The following is a 19,616-nucleotide window of genomic DNA, read 5'->3' on the forward strand; positions in this document are numbered from 1 at the left end:
CGGTCCTGCCACTTCTTGTGGAGTGCCTCGTGTCCCTCCACCTTACTCACGAGGATCCCGGCCTCCTCCGCTCATTCAGTGGCCTGCGTCTGCAACTCCTTGATGGCAGCACCCTGGGTCGTCTGAATCTCCGAGAGCCTTTTGTTCGTTTCCTGCAGAGAGCTCAGTACCTCAGCCTTGAAATCTGCAAAACAGCGCAGGAGAGCAGCTTGTTGCTCCAGGGCCCACTGCTTCCACTCCTCTGGAGCTCCGCCGGCCGCCATCTTGGATCCCTTCCCCCGTTTTTTCTGGGGAGCTGCTGCCGCTTTTTCCCCCTTTCCACTCCGAGTTCGAGTCATGAACTGCGGGGAAAGTCATCCAGCACACCTTCTCCCACCGGGAGACGTTGAAAAATTTCCGTTTTGGGCTCTAAAAAGAGCCGAAAAGTCAGTTTAAAATGGGAGCTCCCAAATGTGTGGCTTCCTACGTCATCGCCGCCATCGGAAGTCTCCATTGCTGTTTCTCATTTATATTAATAACTTTGGCTTGAATCTTGTGCTCTCATTGGAGGAGAGCTTGGAGATGGGAAGCTGCAGATATCTGAGCTTGTACTGGGAGCAGTACAAATCAACAACTCTCGGGAGTTGGAGCATCTCTGTGATTTTCCCCCAGGGTCGCCCCCAGGGTCGCCAGACTGTCGTCCATGTACACGTCCTCTAATGTCTGGGGTTCCTCCTTCTCCTCCGCCCATCCTCTACTGTCTGGGATTCCTCCATCCTCACTGCACGTCCCAAAGGTAGCATCTGTCCCTGCCGGTGTGAACTTGTGGTTCTTGCAGATGGGGGCTCCCATGGACATCTCGCTCAGTTCAAAATGGCATCTAAATTGGTTCCACATTCTAAGGGGGGCCACTACCGCCAGGCTGCTGGAATGTGTGTGTGGGGACCAGGAGCGGTGCAGTGGCCAGTACTCGGAGAGAGGTCCCCATGCAGGAGGCCTCCTCCATTCAGACCAAATTCGACTCCGGCTCCCTTGGCCAACCCCTCACCTTCTCCGCATTGGCCACCCAGTGGTAGAACAGAAGATTTGGTAGGCCCAGCCACCCCCCCCCCCCCCCCCCCCTCATGTGCCTCCCTCATTGTAAAAGGACTTCCATATTCTAGGTACTCTTTCCCCCAAGACAAAGGCCATTATCAGTGTGTCAACCTTGGTGAAGAAGGATTTAAATATGAAGAGGAACCTAGACATTTTGATCATCTGTACCCTTCTGGCTAGTGAAAGAGGGAGTGAGTCCCATCTTTCCAGGTCCCTCTTCACCTTCTCCCCCAGGCTGGAGAGGTTCCATTTGTGGGGCGTCCTCCTGGTGTAGACCACTTAGATCCCGAGGTACCTGAACTTGGTCTGGGTTACTTTAAACGGTAGTTCCTCCAGCTCCGCATCTCTCTCAGGGGTTTACCAGGAAGATGTCGCTCTTACATGTTGAGTTTGTGACCTTAGAAAGTGCCAAATTCCCTAAGGTGTCCAATTATCTTTCCCATGCTGTCTAGGGCAGATTATCTTCACACACAATACAGGGCTGATAATCTAGTCTGGGGATGTCTTTTCCTGGTCCAGCGAAGATATTTAAACTGCCTTTATGAATGTTTCTGCATTGCCTTGGCTCTAAGACTTAGGTACAGGCCTAGTCTCCAGGCTGTGAGTTGTGAATGGCCTCTGATGTTGGTTGGCAATTATAGCATTCTTCCCGTTTGATTTTTCATTCTCTGTATTTGGTTGTCTGCCTCTTTCAAATTCCTAGACTCTATAAATTAGGATGTGATCCCTCAGTCAGCTAAGTAAGCTCTTTCTACTAATAGGATGATTTACGCTTGATTCTATCAAAATGCCTGCGAATCTTGTTACTAGGAAAATCGCATCTCATCCTGCCTTTTGAATGCAAGCTACTGCTGTCGCTAGGCAGATTTCTCCTTGGTGCTGGGCTGATCACATCCTATCATGCTTGGTTAAATTTGTTTCACTGCTGTTACTAGGCAGATTCATGACACAAGTGTCAGGCAATGGTCAGCTCCAACAAGAGAGCACCTAACCATCTCCCTTAACATTCAATGGCATTACAATCATTGAACATCAACATCCAGGGAGTTACCATTAAACAGAAATTGCACTGGATGAGCTATATAAATAAGAAACAGGTAGAGAGTAACTCACTTCCCTACTCCCCAAAGCCTGTTGGCCATGTTCAACGCACAAGTCAGGTGTGTGATGGAATACTCTCCACGCCTGGATGAGTGCAACTTCAATGACACTCAAGAAACTCAACACCATCCATGACAAAGCAGCCTGCTTGATTGGCACCCATCCCCACCTTCACCATCCACTCCCTCTACCACCCACACACAGTGGCTGCAATGTGTACCATTTACAAGATTAATTGCAGTAATTCACCAAGGCTCCTTTGACAGCACCTACCAAACCCACCCCTTTACCACCTAGGCGAAGAAAGGCAGCAGATGCATGGGAACACCACCTCCTGCAAGTTCTTCTCCAAGCCACACACGATCCTGACTTGGAACTATAGCGTTGTTCCTTCACTGTAGCAGGGGCAAAGTCCTAGAACTCCTTCCCTAACAGCACTGTGGGTTTACCTACACAACATGGATTACAGCAGTTCAAGAAGGCTGCCCACCACCACCTTCTCACGAACAATTAGGGATGCTGACCCAGCCAGCGATGCTCATATCCCGTGCATGAATTTAAAAATAAAGAAATACACCTGTAAACAACAGGCATTATAAAGCATTACTTCCCTTGATAACAAACAAGGATTAATTTGAATTATACTGGCAGCAAGGATCATACGAGTGAATAATTAAAATTATGCATTATGGTGGTAGCTGATCAATAGAGAACAATTGCTTTCAAGGACCAGAAATTACCTTTGAGTTGTTCCACTTTGTCAGTACAACTTTGTTGTGTTGATTTTCCACTTTCTGTGTGTTAAGGCAATGGAGCAGACCAGCTTACAGCCCAGAAATCAGGATCACAGCATAAACCTGTGTGTTTATAAAGTTAGAGGGTGAGATTTCAACTCACCCAAAATCCATTCACTTGTACAGATTTAAAATTAGTTCCATAGATCTGGAAATGTATACAATGTAAACTTCATTTTTACGTTTGGTCCACTTTCCGTTAGAATAACTGTGGTTCTGATACCAGAATCATATTATTATGGAGTTAATAGGCTACATGTAAACATGGAGGTTGTTCAGTCCGAGACAGTACCTGGAGAATTCCTGATTAATATGAAATTACTGATGACGAATGGTAAATCTGGGCCGGGATTCTCCAAGCCTTCGGGCCGCAATGGCGCCTGGCGCGGGGTCAGAGAATGGGGCGTTGGACCCATGACGTCTTCGCGGGATTCTCCGGCGATCGGAGGCGTCAGTTGGGGAGCATTGAAAGATGCCCCCGCAGCGATTCTCCGCGGACGACTGGCCGAATTCCCACCAGCATGGTTCTAACATGGTTGCACCCGGCGAGAGCTCGGAGTCGCGGCTTCGTGGCCATCCTAGCTGGGGGGGGGGGGGGGGATCCGTCACCCGGGGGGAGGGTGTTCCTCCACGATGGCCAGGCCCGCGATCAGGGGCCACCGATCGGCGGGCGCGCGTGATCTGGGGGGGCCTACTTTTTCAGCACCTGCCCACTGTGTGGGTCCGCCATGTCGTGCGGGGCAGGCGCCGCAGGGGGCCAGCGCGCGTAAGCGCGGACCCACGGCCAGAAGTGCAGGCCCCGTCTCGGCAGCAGGAGCTGCGTGGATTACTCCGGGACCCTGCAAGCCCCCTTAAATATGGAGAATCACCCCGGACTTTCTGGATTCGCACCGTTTTCTCAAGGGTGTGGGGATATAGCCCCATTATTGGAGAATCCCACCCCTGATCTTCCAGTTGTGAATTGATGGTGAGATATAATCTAAAATCTCGGACAGGTGTTTGCTGCCTGTGTTCTATATGAACATATGATTTAGAAGCAGTAGGCCATTCAGCCTGTCAAGGCTGTTCTGTCATTTAATCAAATCATGGCTAATCTAATTGTGGCTTCAACTCTACTTTCTTGTCTGACCCTATGCCCTTTTACTCCCCAGTGATAATAATCCACCTCACTTAAATGACCCAGCCTCCATTGCCCTCTGGGGAAGATAATTCCACAGACTAATGAGTCTCTGAGAGCCTCAGTATTCAAAGGGATATCTGTTATTTTGAAACTGTGTCCTTTAGTTTTAGTCTCCCTCGCAAGAGGAACATCCTCCGGGTATCCACACTATCAAGACGCCTCAGGACCTTCAGTAAGATCACTCCTCACTGTCCCAAACTCTAATGTGTACAGGCCCAACCTGTTCACCCTTTCTTCATAAGATGTGCCCTTCATCCAAGAATCAGGTAGTGAACCTTTTCTGGATTGTTTCTAATGCAATTATATCCTTCTTCAAATAAGGAGACAAATACTGTGCACAGTACTCTAGATACTGTTTATTGATTCTTCCTGTCTAAATGGACAAGTTCAAATTTTCCCACATTATACTCTTTCTGACAAATTTTTGCCCATTCACTTAACCTTGGTGTATTCCTTTGTAGGCTCTTTATCTTAACTTGGAAACTCACTTTCCCACCTACCTTGACGTCATTGGCAAATTTACTGATCACACATTCAGCCCCCTCATCCAAGTCATTGATATAGATCGTAGATAGTTGAGGCTCCAACTCTGATTTTTGTGGCACTCCACTAATTATAGCTCGTCGGGCGGCACAGTGGTGCAGTGGTTAGCACTGCTGCCTCACAGCGCTGAGGACCCGTGTTCAAACCCGGCCCCGGGTCACTGTCGTGTGGAGTTTGAACATGAAATGAAATGAAAATCGCTTATTGTCACGAGTAGGCTTCGATGAAGTTACTGTGAAAAGCCCCTAGTCGCCACATTCCGGCGCCTGTCCGGGGAGGCTGGTACGGGAATCGAACCGTGCTGCTGGCCTGCTTGGTCTGCTTTATAAGCCAGCGATTTAGCCTTGTGAGCTAAACCAGCTAAACATTCTCCCCGTGTCTGCGTGGGTGTCATCCCTACAACTTTAAGAGTGGATTGGCCATTATGAATTGCCCTTTATTTGGAAAAAATAAGAATTGTGTACTTTAAATTTAGTTTAAAAAGATAAATAAATTATAGCTTGCCAACCTAAGAATTACCCATTTATCCCTCCTCTCCGCTTCCTGTTATTTAGCGGTAAAGTTCCAGGCGAGCGACCATGAGGAAATGATGACGGATATAGAAAAATACAATATTATTCACCTACTCGCCCCTACTCCCTGAAAAGACTCCTGCACCTGGCCCACCTTGGGCCGGTTTATACATCCTTCCCAAAGTCCTATACACCACCCATCGCGAAGGCTGGAGGGGGGAATCCTTCCCCTCTTTGCTCGGTTCTGCTCCATCACCTCCTCCATTTGGGTGCCCAATGGCCCCTGGGCTTATCCATGGGAGGGGAGTGTGAACGGAGCTATCCCCCGAGGCTCTCCTACCACCTGGCGCTACCAGTCCTAGAGGCCAGTCTGGTCTCGGCCAGAGTCCGCATGCTGGCGGCCATGGAGCATAGGAAGTGGACCATCTACATCTGCGACTGTGCTACATCACCCATTGACTGTGTCACCACCTTCTAGGTCTGTCTCATTTCAGCCAGTGACTGCGCCATCTCCCTCTGGGACTGGGCCACCTCCATATGTGTCTGCACCACGTCTGCCAGCGTCTGGGCAATGCCGCTGATGTTCCCAGCAATTGCCTGCTGTGACTGGGCCACTCTCAGAAGCTCTGTTGCGATGTCCAGCTCCCTCTGGCACATGGCTGACTGTGAGGCGGCAACCCTGCCCTGGATCTTGGCTGGTGCCTGCACAGAATACTCCAAGCCTTGCACATGCTGATTCATAGCCGAAACCATCGTCCCCAATGCCTCCACCGCGGCCGCCACGCTTGTGGTGTTGGCATGGGTGGCACGCATTGTCGGCACAACCTCCTGCTGCTGCACGTGGTTGGACTCCTCCAACTGTACCTACAGGTCCTGGATGCTTGCCGGCAATCCCTCATGTAGTCCCCGTCTCTGCAACTGCAACTCCACAATCGATTGACCTGTCCATTCCTGAAGCCCCAAACCAATCTGGATGGCAGCTCTACCCTGGGGTTGGCCCGCCCTCCGGCCATCTCTACTCGGGTGCTCCTACCTCCACCTGCTGTACCGCATCAGCTGTGTGGTCCATACCAGATAATGTCCCAGGGGACTCTTCACTAAAGTGCCCAACCGAGGTGAGTGTCTCTGGGATGGTGAAGAGTTTTGGAGACAGCTGTGACGGGAAATCCATGTCATCCTCCAACTCGAGCTCCGGGGTGTCCTGCGCCTCCTCCTGCTCTTGTCGTCAGTGCTCAGCTCATGGTAGGGGGCGGTCTCCAGCTGTGACACTGCCTGGGGGCAGGATATGCCATATCGATCCGCCCCATCACCAGCAGGTCCTGCAAGACACAAGATTATACCGCAGACCGGGGGGATTGGGGGTGAGGAGTGAGAGTGAGAGTCGTGTAGGGGCGGGGTGGGGGGGGGGGGGGGTTGAGGGGCGTATGGGGGTGGTGAGAGTAGTGTGGGGGTGAGAGTGGTGTGGCCAGGGGCCACAGGTCTGGTGGTCCCCCTCCAATTTCCTCCTGCTCCCGGTGGTTATGAACGGCCTTCCTTGGCTGGGGGGGGATAGAAAATAACACTGTTAGACATTCCGACAACGCATGGAGCCAAGGGGGTGGGTAGTTGTTGGCCTCAGTGCCAGGGCACCCGGCCATGGCGGGCAGTATGGGTGCCGGCTTGTGGGGTTCGGCCGCCCTCCGGTTTCTGTGCAGGTAGGGTAAGGTTATGGATGTGTGGGACAGGGGTTAGTGCCAGAGGCACACTGTTGGCCCCTCACCCTAGCTGCCAAGAGGAGGCCCTGCAGTTTTTGTTTGGCACCATTGACCCGTCTGGACAGTGTTTCTGACGGCGCTCACCTGCCTCTGCCACCTGTGCCCAGCCATGGCCAATGGTGACAGGTGGCAGTCTCCTTCCGGGCCAGGGTACAGGGTCAACCGCCTTTCCTCCACCATGTTCAGGAGGGTCTCCAGCTCCGCGGTGAAACGGGGTGCCGCTCTCCTCGCTGCCATCTTGTTTTCTGGAATGGTGTGTGTGCGGAGTGCAGTGTGTATATGGGGCTGCAGCTTGTCAGCCTCCTGAGTGTCAATCACGAGACGGCGAATCCCGCACCATTTCTTATTGTGTTCCATGTGGCACCGGTGCTAGCCCCTTAACAGTAGCTGAATCGGTCCAGGTGCGGCACCAATGTTGCTGTCATGGAACTCCACGAATCCTGCGGCGGCATCATCACTTAGTTTCAGAAATGGAGATTTCCACCGACAATATTTAATCACCTACTCAATATACTTCTACTCCCGCGCTCTGCCCACACCAGGACCAGGGTATTTATGTCCCAAAGTCCCCTAGTTAAGGGTGTAGCTGCGTCCCCTCACCTGGGAAGATCACACTCAGGTCCGGCCACGGGGAACCTGATGGTGCAGACCCCATGGCCGTGGGTCGGGTTATAACACTAACCAATCCTTTACCCATGCTAATGTTATCCCCTACACAGTGAGTGCTTATTTTGAGTACCAACGTTTGATGTGGCATCTTATCAAATGCCTGATTCTAATTCTGTTGTATTTCTTTAACGTCACTACTTCAAGGCTTGAACAACACCATTATGGCAGGCAATGTGAGTTTACACAGTGTTATAGTGTCAACATTAATAGTCCCATTATTAGCTGAAAGCACAAGTTTTCATTCAAACTGCTAATGAGGTGCAGGATTGCAGGTAATTGGAAAAGAGCCCTGCCTCTATCTTTATAGTATGGGTATCGGGAATAGTGTCTTCACTTACCTCAGCTAATCTTGTGAAGTCATTGAAACTCTTCTTGCACTGTGTAAAAGTTAATAATAATAGTAATATCTTATTGTCATAAGTATGAAGTTACTGTGAAAAGGCCCTAGTCGCCACATTCCGGCGCCTGTTCGGGTAAGCTGGTACAGGAATTGAACCCGTGCTGCTGGCCTGGTTCTGCATTACAAACTAGTTGTCTAGCCCACTGAGCTAAACTAGCCTCTTAGTGGAATAATGGAGTCTCCACTGACTGGCTCTGGCATCTTCCCCTTTCATGCTTGTTTCCCCCTTCATGTGCCTTTCTGTTATGTATGGGATTGAACACTTTCAGGTCAGAAGCAGAATAGGTTAGATGTGGGCATCTATACTGCCAATAATAACCTTTATAGCTCTAACTTCTGATCAGGAACCCTTATTGAACCAATGTGGTGCTTTTCATTTCTAACAATTTTTGTTGTCCCTGTCAATCGAGGAATTCAATGCTCATGTAGAGATTGGGCAGGATTCTCCCATACCCAGCGGGGCGGGGGGTCCCGGCGGGACGGAGTGGCATGAACCACTCCGGCGTCGGGCCGCCCCGAAGTTGCGGAATCCTCCGCACCTTCAGGGGCTAGGCCCGCCCCGGAGTGGTTGACGCCCCGCCGGCCAGCGGAATAGGGGCTTGGCGCCACGCCAACCGGCGCCGAAGGGCCCCCGCCGGTCGGCGCGAGTCAGCGCATGCACGGGAGTGCCAGCGCGTGCTGGCATCAGCCCCGCACATGCGCAGAGAGAATCGGTTCCGCACCGGGAACGGCAGAGGACCACAGCCTCCGGTGTGGAACAATAGAGTGCCCCCATGGCACAGGCCGCCCGCGGATCAGTGGGCCCCGATCGCGGGCCAGGCCGCCGTGGGGGCACTTCCCGGGGCCAGATCCCTGCGACCCCCCCAGGAACCCCGGAGCCCGCCCATACCGCCAGGTCCTGCCGGTAAGGGACCTACTCTAATTTAGGCCGGCAGGACCAGCTACAGACGGGCGGGATTTTGGCCTATCGTGGGCTGGAGAATTCGTGCACCCCCGGCGCCCATTGAGTCGTGCTGGACCCCGCCATTCTCCTAGGCGGGCGGTGCGACTCACGCCGGGCCAGTTTTTGGGTGGCAGGAGAATTGGGAGGACGGCGGGGGCGGGATTCACGCTGACCCCCGGCGATTCTCCCACCCGTGGGGGGTCGGAGAATCTTGCCCCTTTTATTTCCTGGGAATCTGGAAACTGTTATCCAGCCAATGCGACAGGATTCAAATATTTTTTAATGATTTTTTTTAATAATATTTTTCAGTAATTTTGGTTGCTGGAATGGAATGTTTTTCTATTTTTGAGTAATTATCATCAGAATTGAGTATTTTCAAATGAGGCATAATAGCCAGAAATAGATTAAGATTTATTCATTCCCAATATGCCTTAATTGCAAAGAGCAACTCCCCTCACAAGAAGTCTGACAACACCAGGTCAAAGTCCAACGGGTTTGTTTCGAATCACTAGCTTTCGAAGCACAGCTCCTTCACCCAGACCAATGACACTGCACAGTCTCCATCCAACCTGGCTGCCTGAATTTTAAATAATTATAGAGGAGCTCTTGACTTTGTGTAGTCATGTATAATGGATAATTGTGAGTCAGCAGCTGGTTTTACATTTCTCTTGATTTTTATTTCCATTGTAATGTTTGATCTCATTAAGAGACAGCACGAATGATTAAAGTCTCAAACAGAAAACATTAAATTGATGCTATAAGGGTTTCACTTAAGATCTGCCTCAGTATTTCTGAATTTTTCTTATATTTCCTGAAGAGCTCTGAGTAGCAGCTACAGCCTATCACTGACAGTGAACCAGCTTCTGCAGAAATAAATGAACGATCAGTTTCAATGAAATTCTTATCATGTGAATTCTGGCTAGCTGTTGCCGTTCTCCATTAACTGTATCTCTTTCTTTACAGGTTGAGAGTAGATAGTACAGCGACTGTTCGATGCATAAAGTCCTGCCGCCCAGCTGATACAAACTGCATACTAGACCCTGTTAATACAGTGTCCTACACTGTAATTTCTCTGCCAACCTACAGGGAATTCATTGGACCAATAGGTGAGAGCATTTACTGGGAATAAAGTTCGGACAAGTACTGTCAGTAAGGCATAAGGAACATTCAATTTGTTGCGTGGAATTATGGAGGCCTGGTGAAACTTCAAAGGTGAGATGTTCCACTGACTGCTTCCTATGTGGCTCGCATGGGGATAAAGTACACCCCTTGTGAGCGCTGGAAGGTTGTGAATTGACACTACCCCAATGTCATGCAGCCCACTCAACTAATGTATAGCCAGGATACTAAATTTGAAGTATGCAGATCTAGGAAATGTATTTGTACATTACTCTGCAAACAAGAGTTTGAGCTGCAAGACGGGTTCTGTTCCTTAAAGGGTCAGATATCTAAACTGCAGTCAATAACTTCTGTTATTGAAAAGTGTTTTTGGAAGTATTCTGAAGTAGTTTTGGAGGTGATATTGTGAGTTCATGTATTTGGCAGGCATTGTTGCTGCATCCCCAGGAAGGACAAAGGGTTAGATGATCTGTGCACACAAAGGCTGAAAAAGGTACATCAGGTGTGCAACATCTCAGGGAGACAGATTAGAGGCTGTGGAGAATAAAAGGTCTGCACAATGCCCCCTGGCTGCTTAGGAACAAAGTAGGCAAAAACGAGAAGCTTTCTGACAAGGCAGCAATGCACTAAGCATCTCAGTTTGCATGCCAATGCTTTCCTCAATGCAGCCACACAGAGGGCTTCATTTGAGTCCCCTGTAAGAGAACTTACCTGCAATCACCCCCTCAACTGAGCTAGCAAACAAACTATCCTCTCCCTTCTGCAGTTCATTTGTGACTCATCACGGGCTGATCCAAACTCTATTCTTACCTCCAAGGTATGTGAGCGATGCTAATATCTCAGCTTGTTCTGCAAGTTTCAGACCAAGTGATGGGGCTACTTCATCAGTGCTGCACCGTTGCTCTCTCTTTTCCTTCTTGAGCTGCTGTGGCTAGGCATACAGCAGTTCCTGGGTCTCTGAAAGCAGAAAAGAGGAAGAGGAAGGCTAATGTGAGATAAGTTAGGGTTTTGTGAAAAGAGAAAGGCACCTGCTGACACAATCAGTAGCTTGATCAACATGTCAGATAGCAGGATAAGGTGCGCTGAGAGGTGATTGCTGCATAACTCAGGGACATACTGTCATCTTCGGTGTTGCCAGTGAGGCTGGATACATGGGCCCATTGCAGCTGGCCTAGGTATGCTGAGAACCATCTCCAATGTGAAGCTCAGGAGATACAGGCATCCATGTTCTCTTCCAGTTTTACTTTGCTATCTTGTGTGCCAACTTGTCTTGCAAGAGAGAGGACAGAACGTCATTGGTTGTGGTTGAGTGATCTACATTCCATAACTGAATAGCTGGATTCATGTGGAACCAGTGAGAAATGGATGTAAGGATAGCCACGTACTGCTAAGCCAGAGTCACTGGATGTTGGGTATGAGCCCTGAATGCCAGGGACTGCTGATCAGTGAACAAAGGTTGTGTGGTGCACTGAGCAATGTGAGAGGTGTGAAGATGCATTCACTGATCTAGACCACCCCTGTGAGGTTATTAGGCCTTTTGTGGTACTGCTGCCAGGTCCTTGGGTCCAACCTCTTGAGAGTTGACCTTGCTGACCATCTGCTCCCACTCTCTTCTGAGGGTGGTCTTTGAGGGCCTCCTGGCCCCTATGTGGAGACGTGACACCTCTCCTGATGCTTACAGCACCACTAATGCATCCAGAACCACATGCATCACCTGGATGGAAAACCCTGTCACCGGCCTCCTGGCGCCCTTTTGAAAACCCACATACACTCATATACATACACACACTGCACCTCACTGCTGGCAAGTCCTGCTCTGTTTGTTTGTGTTTTCCGCCTTGCCTGTCGAAAAGTTGCACATTTGCTGATTTCTGTGGTTGGGATATTCCATTATCGGGGGTATTTCTGAAAGTGTGTTATAACTCATTATATTTGTATTTACGTTTATTCTGTGTTTTGTGCATCTAAAACCTGGATTGTTAATTTGCATGTAATTAGAATGGAATATGGTTTTGAAGCATTTATTCTGTGTAAAAGAAGATGTTCTGATTGGTGGCAAAAGAGACAGTTTTACAGTTGATGCAGAGACAGTAGTTCATACCTGTGAAGTCATACTGGCCAAGTACATGTTTTGTGTTTGATTAATTGTCTGTTATTTTGGTCTGTCAAAACATGTTTTGTGGTGTATTGTAAATTTTTTGCACTGGGATTTGGAGTATAAATAAACACCTTTGCATGAAGGTGTCATTGTGTACTTTACCATTATCAATTGTAGCACTGCAGCACAGGGGACAGCATGGTAGCACAGTGGTTAGCACTGATGCCTCACAGCACCAGAGACCCAATTCCAGTCTTGGGTCACTGTGCAGAGTCTGCACGTTCTCCCCGTGTCAGCGTGGGTTTCCTCCGGGTGCTCCGGTTTCCTCCTGCAGGTCCCGAAAGACGTGCTATTAGGTAATTTGGACATTCTGAATTCTCCTTCTGTGAACCCGAACAGGCGACGGAATGTGGCAACTAGGGGCCTTTCACAGTAACTACATTGCAGTGCTAATGTAAGCCTACTTGTGACAATAAAGATTATTATTAAGATGTACGGGGTAGGTGGATTGGCCATGCTAAATTGCCCCTTCGTGTCTAGGGATGTGAAGATTAGGTTATGGGGTTGCAGGGATAGGGTGGGATTGGTGCAGACTCGATGGGCCAAATGGCCTCCTTCTGCACTTTAGGGATTTTATATCATTTTTAGTGCATCTCAGGCCTCTGTTATCCTCACCCATGCCTGGAGTCTGGCAATCACCCTGGCATGTTCTCTCTGTCGTGGTGTACTATTTTCTTTTAAATTTCTGAAATCTTAATTTAGTGCAGTTTCCCTTTAATGGGGACAGTCTGCCTTTAAGGTCAGGATGTTGGTCACACCACATGCTGCCCCACTGCTAAGTGCAGAGGCAGTCAGCAATGAAAATAAGAAGAGAGTAGCAAGGAACTTGCTCAGTCCCTGTTATAACCCACACGCGACCAAAGTGCAATCAGTGCTCTCCCGCTAAGGTGACGGGGAGCCCGAGGCCAATAATGGTTGAGTTCAGCATAAAGTCGGCTAGGCATGGAACCGATGGGATGAACCTAACTGGGATCTGATGTATATCGCAAATATAATTGCTTTGCAATAAACCAAGTTTTCTTTTGACCATCTCGGTTCGGACATATTTGTGGCCTATTAAACTGACGACAAAGGTAAGACTGGAATACTGTCGATGCTGCTACACTGGCACCTTCCTTAAACCGGTTGACTAAGGTTCGAGAATTTATTTTTACAAATATGCCTTTGTTTGGAAGATTGAATGTGTTCAAGGCAAGCTTAGAGGATTGGACACAGTACTCAGAATGCATGTTTTACTTTTTCCGGGTGAATATGATCACAGATGTTTGACAGACTGTAATGTTGCTGACTGCCTGTGGAGCTCATACTTATGGAGTGACAGAAAAGCTTACATACCCTGCAGCTTCAGACTCTATGACTCTCGAACAATTGGTGGCCCTAGTAGCAGAACACTTCAACCCTAAACCATCTGTTATAGTACAGAGGTACCATTTTAATACGGCAGTGAAGATCCCTGGAGAGTCCATACCCGAGTCTTTGATGAAGCTACGTAAACAAGCCGAATATTGTGAATGTGGAACTTTCCTTTCAGAAATGCTGTGCAATCATTTGGTCTGCAGTGCAAATAACATGGCTACACAAAGTAAGTTGCTAGCCGAACCTGTGGTGATTCGCATCACTGTAGATACACAAGGGGTTAATGTAAATACACGTAGACTAGATAGACACTAGAGGGAGCACCAGAGACATGACACACAGACATTCAACCAATGGGTCAGTAAGATAGGACATGACCAATGGGCATTCACGATACACACAGAGGTGACACTACCACAGGAGGGCATTACACCAACCCATAAAAAAGGACACAGCACACATGATCTTCCTCTTTCCAGTGGAGACACTCAGTGTATACACAGGATTGATTCAACACATCACACCCACCACCTGGATTGTAGCAGACTGGTTCGTCAGTCTGAGTAGCTGCAGCAGGATTAACAGGAGAGTCGAATCCAAGTAGGAGAATTGTTAACAGTTTTAATAAATGTGTTAAAGCTATCTCCAAGTCTGAACCTTCCTTTGTCAGAGTGCACATCAAGGAAGCAGCTTATGCTACGTCAAGAGCATAACAAAACAGAACCGTCTCTAGACCTTCAGCAGGCCGTCCAAGTTTTGCTTTCCTGTGAAAGTACTGAGAGAGGAGTGCAAGAGATCCAGGGGATGGAGGTAAGCACCCTAGGATGTGCCCCCCCCCCCAGCGAGTGACCACCACCCCCCCTCAGATGGAAACCTCCTCCTGGACCGAGTACCATAGGAGCAAGTCCATTGGTCAAGGAACAAACCATCCTGGTGGGATACCTCCCCAGAGTTTGTAGAGGGAAAGCCTGGGGATTATGGGGCATGTGGACCCAGGAGCCAATGTAAGAACAAGGCACGAGCCAGCCAGCAACCCTGGCGCCCCACCAGATGCCAACCGAGGACTTGCACTTTCTACCTGGACCAGCCAGAGGAGTGCATGCAGCCGAATTGTATTGAAGCACCCCAAGTGGCACCCTTAATAATAATAATAATAATAATAATAAATCACTTATTGTCACAATTAGGCTTCAATTAAGTTACTGTGAAAAGCCTCTAGTTGCCACATTCCGACGCCTGTTCGGGGAGGCCGGTACGGGAATTGAACCCGTGCTGCTAGCCTTGTTCTGCATTGCAAGCGAGCTGTTTAGCCCACTGTGCTAAACCAGCCCCTTCAAGATAACCGCAGAAGTTAATGGGCATTCATTGGACATGGAACTCAACACGGGGGGGCTGTGGTTTCAGTTACTGGGAGGCAGACCTCCGACAGGATAAAAATGAGGGTACAGCAGCTGGATCTGCGGGACACCAAGGCACGATTAGCAACGTACACCAGTGAACCGTTAGCCATTGGTGGAACCACAATGACCCCGGTGGTTTACGGGCAACAGTTGGTGGGACTTCCGTTGACCATGGTTTAGGAGTTATGGCCTCAGCCTGGTAGGCCACGACAGGCTAAAACTCCTACACCCCTTTATGGACCAACTGAAGTTTCGAAGGGTAGACGAGGATCTGGTAGAGAGACTGGGGGCCTCGATTGAATTGGAGGAGATAGTTAAGGGCCTGGATAGCATGCAGTCGGGCAAGGCCCTGGGATCGGATGGCTACCCTGTAGAATTCTCCAAGAAATTCTCGGAGCTCCTGCTAAGAGCCTTTAACGAGGCTACGGAGAGAGGAGCCCTCCCCCCGACGATGGCATAGGCCTCGATCTCGCTCATCCTCAAGGGGGGGGGGGAAGGATCCGCTACAATGTGGGTCCTACAGACCGATGTCGCTCCTAAACGTAGATGCCAAACGGCTGGCCAAGATTTTGGCTACTAGAATAGAGGACTGTGTCCCAGGAGTGATTGATGAGGATCAGACAGGCTTCGTCAAGGGCAGGCAACTGAACACAAATGTGAGGAAGCTCCTACACATTATCATGATGCCCTCAGAAGGAGGGGACGCAGAAGTAGTGGCTGCAATGGATGCAGAGAAAGCCTTTGACCGGGTGGAATGGGAGTACCTGTGGGAAGTGTTAAGTAGGTTTGGATTTGGTGAGGGATTCATAGGGTGGGTCAAACTACTGTATCAGGCCCCTGTAGCAAGTGTATCCACGAACCGGCTGAGGTCGGAGTATTTTAGGCTACACCAAGGAACAAGGCAGGGGTGCCCCCTATCCCCGCTACTATTTGCCCTGGCAATTGAGCCGTTGGCCATAGCACTGAGGACTTCTAGGAACTTGAAGGGGCTGGTTCGGTGGGGGGGAGGGGGGGGGGTGTTTTGCTCTATGCAGACGACCTGCTCCTGTATATTTCGGACCCGCTAGAGGGGATGAGGGAGGTCATGCAGATCTTAAGGGTCTTCGGGAGTTTCTCGGGGTACAAGTTGAACATGGGGAAAAGTGAACTTTTCGTGATTCACGCTAGGGGTCAGGAGAAGAGGCTGGGAGAACTCCCGCTCAAGATGGTGGAGAGAAGCTTTCGGTACCTGGGCATACAGGTGGCTAGGAATTGGGATGCCCTACACAGGCTCAATCTATCTCGGCTTGTAGAGCAGATGGAGGGAGACTTTAAAAGGTGGGACATGCTCCCGCTTTCCCTGGAGGGAAGGGTGCAGACCGTGAAAATGACGGTCCTCCCCAGATTCCTGTTTGTTTTCCAGTGCCTTCCTATCTTCATCCCCAAATCCTTCTTCAAGCAGGTGAACTGGATTATCACGGGATTTATGTGGGCAAACAAGACCCCGCGAGTTAAAAGACTGTTTCTGGAGCACAGTCGGGGGGGGGGGGGGGGGGGGGGGGGGGGGGGCGGGGGGGGGGGGGGGGGGGGGGGGCGGGGGGGGAGGGGGGGGGGTGCGGGGGGGGGGGGGGGTTGGCGCTACCGAATGTCTGTAGCTACTACTAGGCGGATAATGTAGCCATGATTAGGAAATGGGTAATGCAGGACGGGTCGGCGTGGGGGCAGCTGGAGGTGGCGTCATGCAAAGGCACCAGCCTAGGGGCAGTAGTAACGGCACCGCTGCCGTTCCCACCGGCACGATACACCACAAGCCCGGTGGTGACGGCGGCACTGAGGGTCTGGGGTCAGTGGAGAAGGCACAGAAAGGAGGAGGGGTCTTCAGTTTGGACCCCGATACGGAATAATCATAGATTTGTCCCAGGCAAGATAGACGGGGGGTTTCAAAGTTGGCACAGGGCAGACATCAAAAGGATGGGGGACCTGTTCATAGATGGGACTTTCTCTAGCTTGAAGGCGCTGGAGGAGAAATTCAGTCTGCCCCCTGGAAACGCCTTCAGATACCTCCAGGACCTGCGGACCGCGCCTTTCTCAAAAAACAGGTGGGGACATTTCCATTGCTACCCCCTCACAGGATACAGGATAGGGTGGTCTCTGGCATCTGGGTAGAGGAGGGGAAGGTGTCAGACATTTACCAAGAACTGCAGGAGGCGGAGGAGGCCCCAGTGGAGGAACTGAAGGGCAAATGGGAGGAGGAGCTGGGTGAGGAGCTGGATGAGGGCCTGTGGTCTGATGCCCTAGGCAGGGTACATTTCTCCTCCTCATGTGCCAGGCTCAGCTTAATTCAGTTTGAGGTGGTACATCGGGCACAAATGACGACAACGAGAATGAGCAAGTACTTTGGGGTGGAGGACAGCTGTGCGAGATGTTCAGGAAGCCCAGCAAACCATGTCCATATGTTCTGGGCATGCCCGGCGCTTAAAGAATTCTGACAGGGCTTTGCAAAGGCTATGTCCAAGGTCTTGAACACTCAGGTAAAGCCGAGTCTGGAGATAGCGATATTTGGGGTGTTGGAAGATCCAGGAGTGCAGGAAGCGAAGGAGGCCGATGTCCAGGCCTTTGCCTCCCTGGTAGCCCGGAGACGGAACTTGTTAATGTGGAGAGACATGAACCTCCCGAGTGTGGAGTTCTGGGTTAGTGACATGGCTGGGTTTCTTAGTCTTGAGAGAATAAAGTTTGCCTTGAGAGGGTCCTTGCTGGGATTCGCTCGGCGGGTGGCAAGCGGGGGGGGGGGGGGGGGGGGGTACTGTATACTCTCTTTGTGTATAATGAAAATAGCCACCTTGTTTTGTTAAATCTGTTTGAGAAAAACCTTAATAAAAGCAAATTTAAAAAAAAAACTCCTACACCTGGACTGGCAGCAAATTTTACAAAAGGGATCTGGGGGCCTATATGAAGAGATAGAAAAATACCCTGAGGTTTTCCAACCATGACTCAGGAGATTAAAGAGGCCATGGCAAGAGTTCAGGCCAACTCAGACGCACAGCCAAGGTACATCAGGGCTTGCCAATTTGCCCAATTCCTTACGCTTTGTTAGCAAAAGTTGAGGCCTTGGAATCATTAGACCATTATACTGCACAGTAGCACAGTGGTTAGCACTGTTGCTTCACAGCGCCAAATTCCCAGCTTGGGTCAGTGGAGTGTGGGGAGTCTGCATCTTCTCCCCGTGTCTGCGTGGGTTTGCTCCGGTTTCCTCCCACAAGTCCCGAAAGATGTGCTTGTTAGGTGAATTGGGCATTCTAAATTCCCCCTCAGTGGACCTGAACAGGCGCCGGAGTGTGTTGACTCGGGGGTTTTCACAGTAACTTCATTGCAGTGTTAATATAAGCCGACTTGTGATACTAATAAAGATTATTATTATTTGCTGATTGGGCAGCACCAGTGGTCCCGGTACTCAAACCGGAAAAGGCGGTCAGACTGTGTGGGGCTATAAGTTGACGGTCAACAGGGCCTCCCAGTTGTATCATTAACCCACTCGAGGATCTTTACCCAAAATTGGCCAGTGGACACTCATTTACGAAGCTCGATATGAGCCATGCGTACGTGCAGTTAGAATTGGACCCTGCCTTCCTTAAATACCATAAATACCCATGGAGGCCTATATGAGTACACCACACTATCCTTTGGATTGTCATCAGCTTGTGCTATATTCCAGGGTAATGGAAAACATATTGAGAGTTTTGCCACGAGTGGCAGTGTATCTGGATGACGTTTTGGTCACAGGGAAAACTGAGCGGGAACATTTAAGTAATTTGGATGAAGTTCCCCATCGTTTCTCAGAGATGGGTGTTCCCCTGAGGAGAGGAAAATACGTATTCTACGCGAGAGAGGTTAAGTCCCTAGGTTTCCAAGTGGACTGCGAGGGGTTGCTACGGTCGTGGAAAACGTACGGGAAATTTAGCAAGCTCCTACGCCTGAAAACACCATGGAGTTGCGGTCTTTTTTAGGATTGGGAACTATTACGGCAAGTTTATCCCCAGCCTTGCGACCATGTTAGCCTCCCTACACCACCTTCTGAAAAAGAACCAGGAATAGGCGTGGAATGAACAACAGGAGAAGCATTCACACAAGTGAAAAAACAATTGTCTTCCTCGGGCTTGTTAACGCACCAAACAATTAATAGTCAGGTGTGACATGTCACCGTACGGCATTGGCATCGTTTTATCACACTGCATGGAAGATGGCTGAGAGAGGCCAATCGCTTTCATCCCCCAATATTGGTCGTGGCCGAGCGCAATTATGCGCAAATTGAGAAAGAGGACCACAAACCGCTGCTCGGTCTTTTTCATGAAGAATAGGAGATTCTGTCCATTGCCTCCACCAGGATACAGCATTGGGCCCTCCTGCTGGCCACCGATGAGAACTCATTTGAACATCATCCAGGTACCCCGATCACTAATGCGAATACATTATGCTGACTGCCTTTGCCTCCGCACCTTCCTTCTCCTCCCAGGACTCACGAGGTAGTGGCCTCACTCAACTTTATGGATTTGTTGCCGGTCACCACGTCTCAAATTCACGAGTGGACACAGACCGACGTGGTCTTTTTGAAAGTGCAACACATAGTCCTGCGTGTG

The 19,616-nt window shown here is 49.8% G+C and overlaps 1 protein-coding gene across 1 annotated transcript in view; it reads left to right on the plus strand.

The window, feature by feature from the left end:
• Positions 1–19,616, plus strand: part of fbln1 (fibulin 1) — a 231,426-nt gene that overhangs the window by 159,174 nt on the left and 52,636 nt on the right. The window contains 1 exon segment of the mRNA XM_038780632.1: positions 9,934–10,076. Within this exon segment, the coding sequence (XP_038636560.1) occupies positions 9,934–10,076 (143 nt within the window).

Source organism: Scyliorhinus canicula, chromosome 20, assembly GCF_902713615.1.
Source record: "Scyliorhinus canicula chromosome 20, sScyCan1.1, whole genome shotgun sequence".
NCBI classification, from domain to species: domain Eukaryota; kingdom Metazoa; phylum Chordata; class Chondrichthyes; order Carcharhiniformes; family Scyliorhinidae; genus Scyliorhinus; species Scyliorhinus canicula.